We start from the raw sequence: 20,006 nt of genomic DNA on the forward strand, positions 1-20,006 counted from the left end.
TGGGTAAGTTAAACTTCAAAAGCACAAAAACTCATAGAAAAAAGAGATCAGATGTGCAGTTGCCAGAGATGGGGTGGAAGGGGGGATTGGGTGAAGGCAGTTAAAATGTAGACAATTCCAGTTATAAGAGAAATGAGCACTAGGGATGTCGTGTACAACGTGAGAAACATAATCAACAGCGCTCTGCGTTACATGTGAAAGTTGTGAGTAGAGTAAATCTGAAGAGTTCTCATCACGGGGAAAAATACTTTGTTTTCTATTTCTTTAATTTCGTATGTGTATGAGATGACGGATGTTCACCAAACCTATTGTGGTCATCACTTCACGAGGCATGTGAGTCAGATCATTTTGCTCTACATCTTAAACTTGTACAGTGCTGTATGCCAGTTACATCATTGAAGTTGAAAGAAAAAACTGTAATTACAATCATATATACCCTCACAGGAACTCAGACATATTAACTCTCAGGGGTAGGGCAAGGCACATCCTATGGGGAAGACTTGGTTGAAGTGATTATACAATTTTAAACTTACATTAATAAAGAAATCCCTTGGTCCCAACTTCCTAGCTGCCAATCTCAGAATATTGGTGATCACATGTGACTCTTTGTGCCCACATGATGATTGAACCAGTCATGGGCACCATGTGCCCACATGATGCCATCTAACAGAAGAGGACTTTTTTTTCCTCATGTGTTTCTTTTTACAAGTGAGGAGAGCCTTTCCCAGAGGCCCCTAGCAGTCTTCCCACAAGTTGGAATCAGATCGCATGCCTGTCAAAACCAGCTGATGGCAAAAGGAAGAACACCACTACTGGCCTTTGACCAACCAGGATTCGGCCCGGGGGGCTAGGGAGCAGGTCTCTTCCCCGAGCATATGATTGTGCCGCGAGGACTGTGCCAGCAAGGAAGGACTGGGTGTGGGAATTCTGCCAGGGTGGCTGCACTGGGGAAAAGGACATAATCAGGATTTCCAGGCATTACTGGATACTGGTCCTGGGCTGACCCTAATTCCTAGAGATCCCACATGTCGCTGTGATCCACCAGTCAGAGTAGGGCTGATGAAGGTTAGGTAATTAATGCAGTTACCTTGGGTCTGGCTGACCTTCTGTGCACGTGCGCCCTTGAGCCCCATCTATGGTTCTCTCTCCAGCTCTAGAATGCACAATTGGGGGTAGACATTCAGGAGCCAGCAGAGCCCCATCGGACCCCTGACCTGTGACGTCAGGGCTATTATGGTAGGAAAGGCCAATGAGAAGCCATGAGAATTTCCCCTAATATAAAAATAGCAAACCAAAAGCAATACCGCATTCCCGGAGGGATTATAGATTTCTGCCGTCAAAGGCTTGAAGGATGCAGGGGTGATGATTGCACCATATTCCCATTCGGCTCACCTATTATGCTTTTTCAGAAAACAGATGGATCTTGGAGAACGACAGCTGATTATCGTAAGCTTCGCCAGGTGGTGACTCCAATTGCAGCTGTGTTTCCAGATGTGATTTCGATGCTTGAGCAAATGAACCTACTCTCTTGTACCTGGTATGTAGCCATCAATCTAGCAAATGCTTTTTTCCCAATACTTCGTAGTAAAGACACCAGAAGTAGTTTGCTTTCAGCTGGTAATGTCAGTAGTGCACTTTTCTCTGTTCTCTTTCACTGTTTACACTCTGCCCCTAGGTCATTATTTTGTCTCAGGCATCTTGATGGCCTTTCCATTTCCAAAAGATGTCACACTAGTCTACTGCATTGATACTGTGGTGCGCTTGAACCTGGTGAGCAGGAAGTTGCCACTATGCTAGGCATTATGTGAGACATTTGCATGTCAGAAGAGGGAAAATAAATCCGACAAAAACATAGAGGACTTCCACTCCAGTGAAATTTCTAGGGGTCCGGTGGTGGCGGGCATGTTGAGCTATCCCTTCTAAAGTGAAGGATAAGTTGTTGCATCTGGCCCCTTCCTGCCGCTAAGAAAAAGGCATGATGTGTACTGGTGGCAGGGATGGAGGTTATACATGGGCTTGGATTTTCGGATGGAACATATTCCTCCTTTGGGTGTGCCATTCTGGTGTATTTACTGAGTGACAGGAAAAGCCTCTAGTGTTATATAAAGCCTGGGAAAAAAAAAGAGACGGTTCTTCAGGTCCAGGCTGCTCTTGCATTTGGACCCTGTGACCCAGCAGACCTGATGGTCCAGGCTGCTCTTGCATTTGGACCCCGTGACCCAGCAGATCTGATGGATCTTGAAGTGTCAGCAGCAGGTGGAGATGTTGTTTGGAGACTTTGGCAGCACGTATAGGTGAATCACAGCACAGACCCTTAGGATACTGGAAGGAAATCTTGCTATTCTAGCCTCATTTTGAGAAATAGCATTTGGTTGCGACAGAACACTTAACCATAAGCTATGAAAATACCATGCGACTTGAACTCTCGATGTTGTCTGACTTGCCGAGTGACAAAGTTGGCTCACGTGGTTGCACTAACTCCATGGTCAAACGGAAGTGGTATATGCACAGAACTGGACTCATCAGTCCGTGAAGGCACACAGGTTACGTGAGGAAGTGGCCCAAATTCCCTATTCCTGGTACATGACCCTCCATGGCCTGCACCTACCCTCTCGTGGGGAGTTCCCTCCCTATGGTCGGCTGATGAGGAAGAGGAAAGTCAGGTCTGGTTTACAGACGGCCCTGCACGATATGCAAGTACCACCTGGAAGTCGACAGCTGTACGATCATATTATAGCTCCTTCCCTGGACGTCCTCGAAGGACAGTGCTGAAGAGAAATCCTTCTAGGAGGCAGAACACCAAGTAGGGAGCTTGGCTGTCCATTTATCTAGAAGGAAAAATGACCAGAGGTAAGAATCTATGATTTTTGCTTTCATTGTTTTCACTTTTAAAATTAAAGTATAATTACTTTACAGTGTTTCCCAATTTCTGCTATAGAGCAAGGCGACCCACATTCTTTTATATGCCATACATGTATATACATTCTTTTTTTCTCATGTTATCTTCCATCATTTTCCATCGCAAGAGACCTGATACAGTTCCCTGTGCTATATAGTAGGACCTCATTGCTTATCCATTCTAAATGTAACAGTTTGCATCTACCAACCCCAAACTCCCAGTCCATCCCACTCACACATAACCACAAGTCTGTTCTCTATGTCTGTGAGTCTGTATCTCTTTTGTAGATAGCTTCATCTGTGCCATATATTAGATTCCACATATAAGTGATATCACATGGTATTTGTATTTCTCTTTCTGACCTACTTCCCTTTGTGTGAGAATCTCTAGTTGCATCCACATTGCAGCAAATGGCATTATTTCATTCTTTTTTGTGGCTGAGTAATATTCCATTGTGTATATATACCACATCATCTTAACTGTTCATCTGTCGATGGACATTTAGGTTGTTTCCATGTCTTGGCTATTGAGCATAGTGCTGCACTGAACGTAGGGGTGCATGTATCTTTTTGAATGTAAGTTTTGTCTGGATATGTGCCCAGAAGCGGGATTGCTAGATCATATAGTAAGTAGTTCTGTATTTAGTTTTCTGCGTAACCTCCATACGGCTTTCCACAGTGTTTGTACCAGTTTACATTCCCACCAACAGTACAGAAGGATTCCCTGTACTCTGAACCCTCTCTAGCATCTGTTATTTGCAGACTTGTTAGTGACAGCCAATCTGAGCAGTGCGAGGTGGTACCTCCTTGCAGTTTTGATTTGAATTTCTCTAATAATGGGTGATGTTGAGCATCTTTTCATGTGCCGATTGGCCACTGCATGATCTCCAAGAATCTATATAGGTGATGGACTGTGGCCAATGGTTTGCCTGGATGGCCAGAGACTTGAAAGGAACATGATTCGACAAACTGGCGAGAACAAGGTCTGGGGAGGAGACCTGAGGACGTCCTCTTTGACTTGGCGAAGACGGTGATGATATTCGTGTGAATGCTCACCAGGGCGTGGCCTCGGCTGAAAAGGATTTTAACGGCTGAGTGTATGGGATGATCTGTCCTGTGGAAACCAGCCGGCTTCTGTCCCCAGCCACGCTGTCACTGCTCGGCGGGTGCATGAACAAAGCGGCCCTGGTAACAGGTGGAGGTTGTGCTTTGGGGCTTAGCAACTCGCACTTTGACTCACCAAGCCTGGCCAGGCTCAATTTCTTCTTTTCTTCTCTTCTTTCTTTCTAGACAGATCGTTGTTCCGCTCTTAACATCACCCACTTTAAAATCCTAGGCTGCCAATTAGTGGCTTTGGGAGATTTGATCACATTTACCAAGTTTCTATAACTTAGTGTCCTCATCTCAAAATGATGGAGATAACACTAGTTCACAGAAATGTTTAAAAACTGAAGTGTAGTTGATTTCCAGTGTATTAGTTTAGAGCGTAAAGCATAGTGATTCAGCATTTTAAAGATTATACTCCAAGAAAAATTACTGAAAGTAATGGCTATCATTCCCTGTGCTGTGCAATGTATCCTTGTTACTTATCTATTTTATACATAGTGGTTTGTATCTCTTAATCCCATATCGCGAATTTGCCCTTCCCCCACCTCTCCATGCAAAACAAGTTCATTTTCTACATCTGCGAGTCTATTTCTCTTTTGCATATCCTTTAATTTATATTCTTTTTTAGATTCTACATATAAGTAAAATCATACAGTGTTTATCTTTGTCTGACTTACTTCACGAAGCATAATATTCTCCAGGTCCATCCCCACGGCTGCAAATGGAAGAATTTCATTCTCATTTTTTATGGTTGAGTAACATTTCATCGTATGTATGCACCACATCTTCTTGATCCATTCACCTGCTGATGGACACTTGGTTGCTTCCGTGTCTTGGCTATTGTAAGTAGTTCTGGTCTGAACACTGGGTATACGTCTCTTTTCAGAGTAGTGTTTTCATTTTGTCTGGAGATATACCAAGGACTGGAATTGCTGAATCATATGGTAGGTCTATTTTTAGTTTTTTGAGGAGCCTCCAGACTGTTTTTCATAGTGGATGCACCAGTTTCCATCCCACCAACGGTGTACAAGGGTTCCCTTTTCTCCATATTGTCTCCAGCATTTGTTATTTGTAGACTTTTTGGTGATATCCATTCTGACAGGTGTGAGGTGGTACCTTGTTGATGTTTTGATTTTCATTCCTCTGATAATTAGTGATGATTGAGCATCTTTTCCTGTGCCCACTAGCTGTCTGTATGTGTTCTTTGGAAAAATGTCTATTCAGACCTGCTCATTTTTTGATTGGGTTGCTTGTTTTTTTGATAGTGAGTCGTATGAGCTGTCTATATATTTTGGATAGTAACTCATAGGGATGTTCTGAATGTTAAACGGGTTATCGTAAGTAAAGCAAATAATAAGCCACACCCATAGGATTTTGCCATTGTTATCACTGCACCATCATCATTGTTGTTGTTGTCATTATTACTGCTGTCCTCTTAGTTTGTCTGACCTACGTGTCCTTTCACTGGTTCACACAAGATTTACAGCCTGGGGGGACACAAACATCCAGGAATCAAGATGCTGAGGGCATGCATGAAAAGAAACCTGCAGTTCATTATTACTGGGCAGATGGACAGTTCTTTCTCCAGATTCCTAGAGAACAGAGCAGAGAATCGAGCCTGGGGTCAACGGCAGGGTTCTGTGTCTGGGAGACAGGACTTCTAGGTTCTAACCATCGGCACTAACTCATGAAACCCAGTGACATCCCTTCTCTGAGTTTTAATTTCCATGCTGCAAAAAAACAGAGAAGGGACCTGGGCGTGTTGACCGTGAAGGCTCTTCTGACTTGGAGAGCAGTGACGTGACCAGAACCAGCACCCGTGACGCCCTCAGGACTTGGCCCATGACAAGGGCGCAGTGAGTATCTGTCACCATCACTGTCGTCATTTGGAAAACAGGAACCACAACACCTCCCTCCCAGGAGACCTGGGGAGAAAACGTACCTGAAGGACTTGGTATGTGCGGCCGTCCCAAAGGACCCTTCGGATGCTCTTGACCGTTAGTACTGTCGCCTCCTCCCACCACTGCCCTCAGCTCCCTCCCCAGACACAGACCCAGAAGACCCTCTAGGGCGCCTGTCTTAGCAAGTGAGAGCTAATTCCCGCAGAGGCCCTCTCAGCCTGGAGCCAATTACAGAGAGTCCCCTGTTGTTAGGACTGGGGCAGGCCCAGCTTTTCCCCTACTGACAGCGCTCCCTCGTCTCCTTGAGGCCTGCGGGCCCGTCTGGCTCAGATTAAGCCTCCAGAGTCCAGTCTTCTACCTCCTGTCGACTCCTCGGCTGGCCCAACCCCAGTGGCGATCACGCCAGCAGGAAGGATTTCCGTTAGAGTTCTTTCTCTTTCTTTTTAGGGCTGCATGTGTGGCATATGGAAGTTCTGGGCTGAGGGTTCAATCGGAGCTTCACCACAGCCATGGCAACCCTGAATCCGAGCTTCATCTGAGACCTGTGCCACAGCTTGCAGCAACACTGGATCCTTGACCCACTAAGTGAGGCCAGGGATTGAGCCTGCATGCTCACGGACACTATGGCAGGTTCTTAACCCACTAAGCCACAGTGGGAACGCCTCAGTTAGTGTTCTGGCACGGCCGTCAGTTTAGACTCCAGCACTGAAGTACATGACATTGTCGACCCAGCCCGAGAGGCGAGTGCAGGGTTCTGGTGCTGGCTCTGTCATTATCCAGCAGCGTGGTCTTGGCCAAGTCACTGATCCTTTTCTGGTCACATACCATGTATCTGGAATACGGAGGGCAGGACTAGGCTTGGCACTCTTTAATTCTGTCATTTAAAACATCGAGGGGGCCCAAGTTTCATCCTACCTGTGATTCTAGATTGCTCTGACTGTGGGCAAGCCACTGCATCTCCCTGGGCCACGGTCTCTTCCTGCGTCTAGTGGGCAGATGGATCCTGCCGGGAGGGCCTCTTCAGAGCTGAAGTGCGGGCCAGTAACCTGTGCGAGAGGAGTCAGGGCCTTGGCTCAGGGCACAGGATGGTTATCGTTTCTGTCATGGTTCCGAAGAAAGGGACTGACGAGTTTTCCTCTGTCCTGAGTCCTGGGCCCAGACTCCTGCCTCCTCCCTGGATCTCTGGGCCCGTCGAGCTGGTCCAGAAGGATGTGTGTGTAGCGGGGAGGTACGTACAGGAGCATATTTCCACAGAGCTGTCCTGTGAGACTGGGGCTGAGTCTGAGAAAGAGCTGAGGGTTGGAGGGAGCCTTGGGATCCAAGTCCCCTGGCCTCGCCCCTCCCAAGGGACCATGAAGTACCCAGATGGAATCCTTGGGTACTCCTATCCCTGGAGGAAGTTCAGGGACGCACTGGATCAAGCCCCAGAGATGCAAAGTGCAATTTGAGGGAGTCGGAGAGCGGGCATCATGAAGTAGACGCAGGCATGCGATTTACCTTTATTAAGTGGTTGTGCTGTGCTAAGCCTTGGCCTCAAACACCCATGCATGCCATCTCTACATCAGGTTTTATCAGAACCTGGTAGAGAAGTAAGAGTCGTTCTCATTTTCGGGAGGTGGAAACGTGCCTCGGAAGACACGGCCAGGTGCGGGTAGCAGCGGCCTCCATTTGCACCTGGGTTCCTCCTGTTTTCAGCCTGTGACCCTGGACAAGCTCATACCCTTTCTGATGCTGTTTTCTCACCTGTCAAATCCCTGCCTCCCAAGGCCTGTACAAAGTAGGCTTTGAGTGCCCTTGGCCTTTGTCCCTAGAGGTGGGAGCCTGTGGGGCCTGGGAGCTCCCTGACGGCAGAGCTGGTCTGCTGTGTGTTTTGCCTCAGAAGCCCTCAACCCTGGCCGGCCCTGCTGAGGTTTGCGAGGGGGCTGGCGAGGGTCCAGAGGCAAGTGCCAGGGGCTCTGTCACTCTGTCTGGGTTAGGGCAAGGAGAACAGGGCTGAGAGGGACTGAGCTGCTGGGCTGGGCTTCTCCTGGATGAGGGCTCATTGCAGGCTCCCCCAACATTTGAGCAGGACGCCTCCAGCGTTAGGTTGTTCTGAGCTGTCGAAGTTCTCAGGACTCAGGACTGGAAGCAGTGGTGTGCTGGTACATTTTTTCTTTTAATTTTTTTTCCTTTGTATCCCACACCTGTGGCACATGGAAGTTCCCAGGCTAGGGGTCAAATCAGCTGCTGGCACATGCCATGGCCGCACCTGCGACCTGTGCCATAGCTTGGGGCAACACTGGATCCTGCGTCCACTGAGCATGGCCAGGGATCGAGCCCACATCCTCACAGACACTTTTCTTGGGTTCTTAACCTGCTGAGCCACAGTGGGAATGCCTGTGCTGGTAAATGTTTAACAAGCAATCCTGGAGGGGGAAGGAGTTCGGATTTGAATCGTTTGCTGATTTCTATGTTGGGTCAATATCCCCATGGTGGCCAGATTTCAAGGGAACATAAAGTCACCGAACCCAGCGTGGCGCAGAGACCTACAGAGCACATCGTCTTCAGAGTATTTTCACGGTACAAACGCAGCAGATGCAAACAACTCCCAGAACACGGAGAACAGGCGTCTGCATTGTAGCAGTAGAACGATGAGGGTGTGAAGAGTTTTGAGCTCTGGGTTTTGTTTTTCATTTTATAAACTGATTTTTCTTTCCTCTCTTCACCCCAAATTATTGAGACTTAATTCACAATGTTCATTACTGTAACATTGCAGTAAGTTCAAGGTACACAGTGTGATGAACTGACACCGGTATGTGTCGTGAAAGAGTTACCCCAACAAAGTTCGTTTACTTGTTCTTCCCGTCGCATAATTGCCATCTTGCTGCTGCTGTTGGTGAGAAGGCTGAAGCTTTGCTCTCACAGCACCTCGTGAGTTGCCGTGTCGTTAGCTGTCGTCACCACGCTGTGCACGCGATCCCCAGACGTGCTGTCTTGTACCTGAGAGTTTGTACCCTGGCGCCAGCCTCTCTCCGTTTTCCCACCCCCAGCCCCGCGCAGCTACACGCTACTCTCTGTGCTGTTGCTTTGCATTCGATGGTTTTAGATCCCACTTGTAAGTGAGATCACGCGGTGTTGGTCTTTCTCTGCCTAGCTTATTTCACTTAGCATAATGCCTTCAAGCTTCCTTGACCCTTGTTTTTAACATAAGTAATTTCACCATAGTTTTTACAAAATTTCTCTTTGCGAATGACCTCATTGAACACCACCTCACAACGTTTCTGCAAAGTGGTTGGCTCGGGTGACCTGTGGCTGACAGGAGAGACCTCCTTTGCCTGAATGGAAGCGGAACACGGGCCCGGACAGAAAGCAGACACGGGAACTCACAACCATGGACGGCATGGCCAGGACCTGTGCTGGGCTTTCAACACATTACCTCACTGAATTCTCCCAGCAACCCGGAAGGTTGGAGGGATTAAGATGTTATAGTTACCATTTTACAGAGGAGCAAACTGAGGAGCAGGCACTGGAACGTGATAGCTCTTGATTCAAATTCAGGTTCTGGGGAATTCCTGCTGTGGCACACTGGAAGCGAACCTGACTGGTATCCATGAAGATGCAGGTTCGACCCCTGGCCCCGCTCAGTGGGCTAAGGATCTGGCATTGCTGTGAGCTGTGGTGTAGATGGCAGACGTGGCTTGGATTCGGCATTGCTATCGCTGTGGCATAGGCCAGCAGCTGTGGCTCCCGTTCGACCCCTAGCCTGGGCACCTCCCTATGGCGGGAGTGCAGCCCTAAAAAGCAGAAGAAAAAAAAAGTTCAGGCTCTGCCTTTAGTAGGTGTGAGCCCTTGGGCACGTTTCTGTGTCCACTGGGCCTCAGCCCCCTTGCGTGTTTACCTGCAGCTGATACTTACTTTCCAGGCGCTGCCTGCTAGGACCTGGTTCAACATCTGTATGAGGCTGGTGTTCCGTGGCCAGCGTATCGTCATCCTCATGTCCAAGGTGTTTTCTGGCGGGAAATGGAAGGATTTGATGTGCCCAAGGTAGCTCAGTAAGGAATAGAGGTGTGACTCAAATGGGGTTTAAATAGCAAGGTGGCGTCTGGGGGGTACGAGGGGCATCAGCATGTGGCCTTCAGTTCTTGACATTTCCACAGGGTGACCAGGTGCCAACTGACTGCCTCTCTCCTGGGCTGGTCCTATCCCCCAGGAAGCTGGAAGAGAAAACAGGTCACTTCGCCTCCCCAGCCTGGGTGTGGTTTGCTCTTGCTCTGTCCCCAAGGGCATCTTCCTTGTGGGGTTCTTGTTGACAACATTCAGGCAGTTCATCTTGGCATCCCCACCAGGGACAGGGACGGTGGTGGCAGGAAGCAAGGGGGTGGCCCTTCCCCCGCTCTCCCAGGAAACCTGGTAAGGAGGCAGGACCATAAAGCCTCTGCAGCTTGGCCCAATGGGAGAAGCTTGGGATGGCCAAGGCTCTCTCCATCTGCACCGGAGGACCTGACAGGCAAGGTCTTCAGGAGCCAGGGCTGGCCTGGCCGGGTGCAGAGGGCTGCACGATGGAGAGAAGGCACGGGGTTCTGCCTCCGACCTCTCAGAAACCCAGTGCTTTTCTCGAGATTGGGTTGTCTGGAATCCTGGCTCCTGGGGCTCAGGTGCCATGGGCACTTCCTGTTCAGTCTCTTTCCTTTAGGAACAAGTGACTGTCTCTCCATGACTTGTTTCTGTGGATACCTGAGCGGTGAGATGGTCTTTGGGTTTGGGGCTAGATGCAGAATCCAGGCATCTAGGGGGCTGGAGGTCAAAGGAAGCCAGGTCACCTGGTCACGGGGTCCTCTCCATGCTTACGTCCCAACATCCCTCTAGCCCCCGTTCCTCCCTCCGCACTCTTCTTCCTTACCGCCCCACACCTCGGTCCCCTCCCATTCCTTCTTCCTAGACCTCCGTCCTTCTTCTGTTTATTCGTTTCGTCAGTGTATATGGATCGTTCCTCTGTGCCAAGCCATGTTCTAGGAGCTAAAAACAGACAACGAATAATAACATTTCCTGAACTCAAGGTGTCCAGGTCCAGCTAAGAGACACCATGAGAGGACAGTGATGGTTATGCCGGGAGGAAGCCTTCAGCAGTGACGTCAGCGACTGCACTTATTAGGACCCACCACCCCTGCTCGCTAGAGGCCTGGGCTATTGCAAATTAAGACAGAAACTTCTGGGCTAATGGAATCTTAGGAGAGTCCCCCTCCCCTGCCCCCGGCTAAATAGCATCCCCATTCCCACGGAAAGCAAGGTCGACTCAGAGAGAGAGGCTTTTAGAAAGACTTGCTGGTTCCAGAATGGCGATCACTGCCCATGTCACCTTCCATCCATTTCCTCTGCATCCGGGGCAACCCCATGGCTTCTCACAACCAAGTGATGGGAGCATGCAGAGGAAACGTTATCAGGTGAAAGAGTCTGTGGCTGCCACTTTTGTCCTTTGTCCTAGAAGGGGCCTGATCCTGTCTTGTCTGGTGGCTGTACCTCATGAGGGCACGATTCTATAGTGTCTCGTGCCAAACCTCAACTGAGGTGCAGGTGGAGGAAGCTGCATTCTTTACCCGTTCCACTTAGAGCTTATTTGCCTGAGCCGAAGAAGATAATGATTAAGAGTTGGCTCCAAAGCCAAACTGCCTTGGTTCAGATCCTGGGTCCATCATGTAAATTACAGTTTGGAGCGAGTCATTTACTCTCTCTGTGCTCTAGTTGATTTTCCTCTGTGAAAATGGAAGTAATGGTACTTACTTCGGTGAGTTGTTGTGAGGATGAGTAGCGATGCCTGGCCTGCAGAAATTGTTCATTAGCTGTTATTATTACTGAGAAGAAGGTTATAAACCTACAAGCCCATTGTGCCGCAGAGCCACCCTGAAAGAAGGTTATAAACTCACGCCTATGTCCATGCTTTATTACAGATATTCTAACTACATCTATGTAGATATAGATAGTTAAGATGAAATTAAGTTAACACGAAGGGGAGAACGTTCTCCTGAGATGTTAGTTCTTAGACTTTATATCAGAGCCCTCTAGGATTACTAGGGTTATAACTTACCAATAGGCACTAGGGGCTATGGGACAGAGAGAGGGAGAGCATCTAGTCAAGATGGAGGAGTGGGAGATGGTAGGATAGACCTGGGAAGGCTTCCTGGTGGGGGTGATCGCTGAGCTGAGTCCTCAGCTGGGAATAAAGTTGGATGTGTAACAGAGCATGTATGGGCAGTGGGGATGCAGGCACTGGTGCTCTTCTATGCTGGAGACCTGAGCAAAGCTCTGAAGGTGTGACAGAGGTAAGGAGATACACAAAACTGGGCATACTCATGTGGAGATTATGCATATGTGAAAAAGATGAGGTGGGAGACAGAGCTGGGCGCTGAGGCTGAAAAATCCTTTGGGGGCAGATCATTTAGGAATGGTCTGTGCATCTGTCTAAAGTGATTGGGCACTGGGAAGTCCTTTTTTCCTCCTTTTATTTTCTATTATAGTTGATTTATAGTGTTATATCAATTTCAGCATAGTGACCTAGTCATGTGTGTGTGTGTGTGTGTGTGTGTACTCTTTTCATCACACTGTCTTCCGTCATGTCCTACTACATTTAAGCGGATAAACAATGAGGTCCCACTGTACATCCAGTGTCTTGGGCTGGAACTTGAGGGAACTCTTGAAGGGTTTTAAACAGCAGACAGGCAGGACCAGGGTCGTATTTTGAACAATCATTTGCAGTGGCCCATATGGAGAATGCCTTCAAGGAAAAGTCCAGAGGCAGGGAGACTAAGGAGGGGCTTGTGTGGGACTGTGGGTGAGAAACAATGGGCTCCTGATTGAGGGCAAAGGAAGGGGTGGCTCTGAGGGACACGCAGGTGGTCCACCGTTCAGGTGAGGAGGTGGGGTGGGGTAGTGAGGTCGAGGATGGCCTGAGGTCTCCTCCGAGTTTCTTACCCTCATCGAAGGTAACCTCTATACAAACATACCACAGTTTGTTTGTTTTTTTAAATCCATTATACTGTTGATTGAAACTTGGGCAGTCCCCTATTTGGGGTTATTTTGACTAGTGTTTTGAGTATTTTTGTGCATGTCTTTCCTTCTTATACACACATATGTATGTGTATATAAGTACATGGGGATATAGTTAGGCATAGGATTGCTGAGAAATGTGGAGTGCATGTGTTCAACTTTAAGAGATGCCATCAAAAGTTTTCCAGAGGGATTGTGCAAATTTAGTCTCTCATCATCAGTGTAAGAAAGTTCCAGTTACTCTTGCCAATACCACGTATGTTTCACTTGACCCATTCTGGTGTGTGGAGTGGTGGTGTGCTGTGGTCTTAATTTGTAATTCCTGGCTGATTAATGATGTTGAATGCCTTTTCACTTGATTAACGACATTTAGCTGCCTCTTTTGTGACGTGTCTTTTAAAATATTTTGCCCATTATTCTCTTGGGCAGTCTTTGTTACTTTGTTAATTTGTAAGAGTGCTTTATTCTGGATACAAATTTTAAATTCTTCATTTTAATGTCATCTGTGTATGTAATTATGTCATTATATATAATTATCTGTGTATGTAATTTATATATAACTATATAGTTTATCATTTGTGTTTCTCTATGGTTGGTGCTTTTTCTTTCCTGTTTAAGAAATCTATGCCTATTACAAGGTGACAAATAGTTTTCTGTGTTTGCTTCTCTAAATGTTGTTATTCTGTCTTTACCACTTAAATCTATAAAATATCTGTGATTGACTTTTGTGTGCCGTGTTGAGGTAGGATTAAAATTATTTTTCCCTGTGTGAATAGCCACATGACCCAGCAGAACTTATTGAAAAGAACATGCTTTCCCCATTGCATTATGGGATCAATTTTGTCAGCAGTTAGGTGACTATATATTCACGGGTCTGTTCTAGACTTTATTCTCCTCCATTGATCTACTTTTTTGCTGTTATGCTAATTTCATACTTGTTAACTATAGTGCTTTATAGTGAGTCTTAATATCTGATAAGTCCTCCAGCTTTGGCTCCTTTCTTCAAAATTTCCATATAAATATTATAACCAGCTTGTCAGTTTATATAGGAAAAAAAACCACCAGGGTTTTGCCTGGAATTGTATTGAGTCTATAAATCAGTTTCAGGTCTCTGTAATGTCGAATTGCCCAACCCATGCATGAACATGGCATGTTCCTCCATTTATTTGGTCTCCATTAATTTCTCTAAGTAATGGTTCCCACACACAGTTTATTGGAGTTATTGCTGCATGTTTGGTTTTTAAAAGTCCTCTTATGAATTGTTTCTAGTTGCTGGTATAGAGAAATATGTTGGAGTTTGGTGTCCTTAATTAATAAGACCACTTTGTCTTTAAGTTCTTTTAAATTTTCTACCTATACAATCAGGTGTTCTGCAAATAATAACAGTTTTGTATCTTCCTTCCTAACCCTTTGGCCTTTTATTTCCTTCTCTTGACTTATTTCACTGGCTAGGACTACTAGACTTGGCAATAGTGAACATTTTTGTTTCACTTTCAGTGTTAGGGAGTAAGTTATCAGTATTTCACCATGTAGTACGACACCTGCTGTAGGTTGCTTCTTCTTTTATTGGGGATAATATTTATCACATTAGGAAAGTTCCCTTCTATTTCTCCTGTACGGGGAGGATTATTTCTAATCTTCACTGTTGATTTTTTAACAGATGCTTTTCTGTTTATCATATGTTTTCTCCCTTACTTCCATTAATCAGATGAATTACATTGTTTACTTATCCAGTGCTAAACCAGCCTTGAATTATTGTCATAACCCAATTTGATTGTGACGTATTATCTTTTAAAATATATCACTACTACATTGTTAAGGAGCTTTGCAATAATGCCTATGAAAGAGACTCACTTATGAGTTTTCCTTCTTGTAATTTTGCTACTTTCCGGTTTTGATTTTATGCTGGTCTCATAAAATGAGTTGGGAAATGTTCATTCTTTTTCTATGCTTAGAAAGGGTTTGTTACCATTGGAATTATGCCTCTCGTAAACGTTGGAGGAATTCACCAGTAAAGCTGTCTGGGCCTAGAGTTTTCTTTCTAGGAAAGTTTTAATTTATAGATTCAATTTTTTTGGAAAGACAGTAGACTCTTCTGACTTTTAGTTCTTATTTGTCAGTTTTGGTAATTTCCGTTTTCTAAGGTATTTGTTCATTTTGTTTAATTGTCAAATTTATTGGTATAAAGTGTTTGTAATTTTTAAATCAGCTTTCAAATGGCTGTAGGATCTATAGGAATGTCCCCCTTTTCATTCCTGATGTTGGTAATTTGTGTTTTCTTTCTTTTTCTTTCTTCTTTTATGATTTACAACATTGTATTAGTTTCAGGTGTTATTTTTCTTTATCAGTCTTGCTAAGGACTTGCTAAGGATTATATGTTAATTCAAAGAATGAATTTTTGGCTCTGTTGATTTTTCTCCATTATAAGTTTGTCTACCATTTCATTGTTTTTTGTGCTTATCTTCATGATTTATTTCCTTCCACACCTTTTGGGGTGTGTTTTGTAGCTCCTTTTCTAGCTTCTTGAGGTGAAAGTTCAGTTGATTAATTTTTAGCCTTTTTATATTCTAATATACACATTTAAGGCTTTAAATTTCCCCCTAAGCACTTATAATGTTTTATTTTATCAACACTTATTTTAATATATACTAATTTCCATTTTTATTTTAATTTGTCCCATAAATTACTTAGAAGTGTATGCTAATTGCAAAGGAGTTGGGTACTTCCCCGTTATATTTATTTTGAAATTGATTTCTAGCCAGTTTAGTAGTTTAGAGAGCTTACACTAAATGACTTGCATCCTTTGGACTTTTTTGAGCTTACATTTATGATGCAGCATATGGTCAGTTCTGACAAATGTTTCATGAAGCTACACCGTTTCTTTTGGTTAGTATTTAAATGGTGTATTTTTTCCCTAGCATGTCTATGACCTTATATAAAAGTGTATTTCTTTTTCCCCCAAAGTTGTTGAGATATAATTGATGTAACATTGGGTAAGTGTGAGTAAACAGTGTATTGATTTGATGTACTTATATATTGCAGCATGAGTAAGGGGTGTTTCTTGTGAATAATATGTAGGGTTTTTTAAAAAACTCACTTGAAAATATGACTTTTATTAGACTATTTAGTCCTTTTGCATTTAAAGTAATTACCTATATAAGTTCATACCATCATTCCACTTATTTTTGATTCATCTGACTTTTTTTTTTGTCTTTTTGCATTTTCTAGGGCCGCAGCCACACAGCATATGGAGGTTCCCAGGCTAGGGGTTGAGTCAGAGCTGTAGCCGCCGGCCTGCACCACAGCCACAGCAATGTGGGATCCGAGCCCGCGTCTGTGACCTACACCACAGCTCACGGCAATGCTGGATCGTTAACCCACTGCACGAGGCCAGGGATGGAACCCGCAACCTCATGGTTCCTAGTCGGATTCACGACGGGAACTCCCATTTGACTATCTTATGTTCGATTTTTTTCCTCTTTCAAAAGAGCATTATTTTAGATTAATGAATATTTTTTAGTTCATTTTCTCCTGTTTCGGGTTGTTGGCTATACATTTTTTATTCTTTTAGTGATTTTCCTGGATATTATAACGTGTATCTTTGGCCTGTCACAGTCTACTGCAAGTGATCATTTTTAGCGCTTTTCCAAGTATGCTAAACATTTAGAATACTGACTTTATTTAGATCACGCTGCATTTCTTATTCTATTGTTGCCATAATCTTTTGTTTTTCACTTAAGTCCCATAAAACTCTATTAATGGTTTACATTCGTTATTTATATTTATCCTTCCCATGAGGGTCTCTTCATTCCTTTTGCATTTTTGTGTTTCTGTCACTTTCTTGCTGCCTGGAGAATTCCCCTGAAACAATCTCACTTTTGTTTGTCTGAAAAAGTGTTTCACATTAAAAATATTTTGAAAAACTTCTTTTGGAAATAACTTAAAAACCCTCAGAAAAGCTGAAAGAATATTACAGAGAAATCGTATATGTTCCATACCTAGATTTATTGTTTTTAGCGTAATTGTTATTATAATTTCCAGAACTATTTCAGAATAATTTACAAATATCATGTTCCTTTACCCTTTAATAGTTCAGAAAATTGTTCTTAAGACTTAAGAGAATAAGGTAATTCTCTTCTATAGCAGTTATCAAATTCAGGAAATTTAATACGGACACACTTGTCTAAACTAATCTAACTCATATTCTAGTTTTAGGAATTGTCAGATGAATGTCTTTTATAATATCCCCCCCCCAGGATTATACCTTACTTTGGTTGTTATATTTTTTTCAGTCTCCTTGCGTCTCTTGTAGATTCTTAGCCTTTGCTTGTTTTTCATATAGACATTTTTTGAAGATTAGAAGGTAGTTACTTTACAGAATACTCCTCAGTTTAGGTGTCTTTGATGTTTCCTCATGATTAGATTCAGACTTTGCGTTTTTTGCCTGAAATAATACATAGGTGATACATTGTTAGGATTTCACTATGGAAACACGTTGGGTCCACCTGTTCCTTGTTGGTAATGTTCATTGACTCAGTTAAGATGTTGTCCAGTTTCTCTGCTGATAGCCACTATTTTCTTCTGTAATTAATACTTACTTTATGGATGGATAGCTTGTAACTATGTAACATTCTGTTCCTTATCCATTCCTTCCCCCATAGATTTAGCATCTGTCTTGGTCAGGATCCTGGCAGGACACAGAACACACCAGTAATGTAGATGGAGAAGATTAATATACAGAATTGCTAACTAGTGAAAAGTGGATAACTGCTAAAAGGAGAAGAAGAAAAAAAAAGAACTCTAACAGATCCAGAAGTAGCAAGTGAGGTGGGGGAGGGAAGGCAGCTACTGCCTCATGGTTGAAGAACAGCACACACATTGAAGGGACTAAGGATTTAGGAAGTACTTCCCTCCCTACATCTCCCCAGTCCTGACACGCTCTCCCCTCCCACCCCTCCCCCAAAATGACTGAGCTCAGACTTTTTCAAACACGGTTTGCGGTGGGGGCGGGCGGGGGGAGTATTGGTGGTGGCTGGTGGTCGGGGAAGAGCACAAGCCAGAGCTCGCATAGAAGGGGCCACGGGGTGGCGAGAGTGGGCGTGGTCTGAGTGTGACTGTGGTTGGTCCATTGAGGTCAGTGCGATGGGTGCTACTGCCCTTCTACACAACCCGCTGGCTCTCAGGCCAAGAGGACTGAAGACCCAGCGCAAGTGCCTTCCTGCTGCAATCCTCACAATGCCCCTCTGTCGCCCCTTACTGATAATGCTTCACACTGTCAGCTGCTGAGGAGAAATGCTTACAGGGTGAGGAGGTGTTTGTAGCATCCTCGGACAAACTCCACGGCAGAGGGGAAGGCCACCTCTGCAGGTTTGCGGGCTGGTGCTGATGTGGTGACTGATTGTTGCTAGACACACGAGTGACCTGTTTGTCCACTGAGGGGTGGGGAACAAGAGGGGGGAGACTGTATATGAGCATTTTCCTGCTCTTTGGTGTTTGAAGGCCTTGTGTACGACGCTTCACGTACCTTGCCCCAACTCCATAGAAACCCTGAGAGATGAATACTCTTAGCCACGTTTTATGGATGAGGAGACCGAGGCTCAGAGAAGTAGCTGATTCACAGTAGTAGGTGAGCGGTGGGCCCAGAATTAGAACCCTAGCCTGTCTGCCTCCAGTCCTTACTGGAGTATGAACGTTAGATGACATTTAAACGAATGTGACTCTCTCATAGGCCAGCCATGTGGATGCCTCCAGGGCAGAACCAAAGCTGGGTTTCTGAATTTATCCTGCGTGGCTTTTCCTGTGACCCCATGTCCAACAGGATCCTCTTCATTGCCTTTCTTCTTCTCTACCTGAGCTCAGTCCTTGGCAATGGGCTCATCATCATCCTGGTATGTCTGGACGTGACTCTCCACACTCCCATGTCCTTTTTCCTCTGCATCCTCTCCCTGCTGGATGTGAGCTGTGTCACCACCACCATGCCCCAGATGTTGGTGCATCTTCTCGCTCAATCTCAGACCATCGCCTTTGCTGGCTGTTGGCTACAAATGTACGTGTTTGGTGCCTTGGGTCTGACCGAGTGCCTTTTGTTTGTGGTCATGGCGTATGATCGGCATGTGGCCATTTGCTACCCACTGCGTTACACTGTCATCCTCAGCTGGGGCCTGTGTACACGGCTGGCTGCTGGGACCTGGGCCTGCGGTGTCGTCTTCTCTCTGATCCATACTTTTTTCGCCATGCGGCTGCCATACTGTGGGCGCAACGTGGTCAACCACTACTTCTGCGAAGGTCCCTCAGTGCGAAGCTTGGCTGGCACGGACACCCACCTCGTTGCGATGGTGGACCTGGCCATCAGCGTCTTCATTGTTGTTGTCCCTCTCCCTCATTCTGGCTTCCTACATCAGCACTGTCCAGGCCATTCTCAAGATCAAGTCCACGCAGGCCCGCTGCAAGGCTTTCTCTACCTGTGCTGCCCACCTGGCGGTGGTCACATTCTTCTATGCTCCAGCCGCCTACGTCTACATGAGGCCCAACTCCAGCTACTCCCCTGAGCGAGACAAGCAGATCTCACTCTTTTACAATGTCTTCACGGCCCTGCTCAACCCCGTGGTCTACAGTCTGAGGAACAAGGACATCAAGGGGGCTTTTTTCAAAATGATGGGAAGGGGTAGAGTGGCCTGGTGAACTGGGAGACAGGAGGCGCCTGGGGTAGAACATCCAGTCCTGTGAAAGGGGGACAGCATACATTTGAACCACCATAGCGCTTGGCCAGTGGAACAAAGGTGGTCCATGGAACCAACACGGCTGTCTTGATCAACTTGCTATATTGTGTGCACTGAGGAACCACTCCATAACCCCAGTGGCTTACACAGCGAAAGTTCATGTATCGCTCATGTTCTATGTCAGTCGTAGGTAGACCGTGCCTTTCTGCCATTGGATTCTTGGATGCAGCCTGAAGGAGGAGGCCCTGTCTGGAACATGGCAGTCTTGGGACAGAGAGAAGGGAACAATGGCCAAAATACATGACAACGCTTAAAGCTTCTGCTCAGAAGTGACACACTACTCTTTGCTCACGTCCTTTTG

General features: G+C 45.6%; 1 protein-coding gene and 1 pseudogene across 1 annotated transcript; both read left to right on the top strand.

The window, feature by feature from the left end:
* The first annotated feature begins 285 nt into the window (after window positions 1–285).
* On the top strand, window positions 286–1,966 carry LOC125133414 (uncharacterized; annotated as a pseudogene).
* A 16,695-nt stretch (window positions 1,967–18,661) lies between these two features.
* LOC125134533 (olfactory receptor 2D3-like) lies at window positions 18,662–19,722 on the top strand. Its single transcript, XM_047793952.1, is given in 2 exon segments — window positions 18,662–19,299; window positions 19,301–19,722. Coding segments are annotated over 2 exon segments (945 nt in total). The 3' UTR covers window positions 19,608–19,722.
* The last annotated feature ends 284 nt before the right edge of the window (window positions 19,723–20,006 follow it).

Source organism: Phacochoerus africanus, chromosome 8 (assembly GCF_016906955.1).
Source record: "Phacochoerus africanus isolate WHEZ1 chromosome 8, ROS_Pafr_v1, whole genome shotgun sequence".
NCBI classification, from domain to species: domain Eukaryota; kingdom Metazoa; phylum Chordata; class Mammalia; order Artiodactyla; family Suidae; genus Phacochoerus; species Phacochoerus africanus.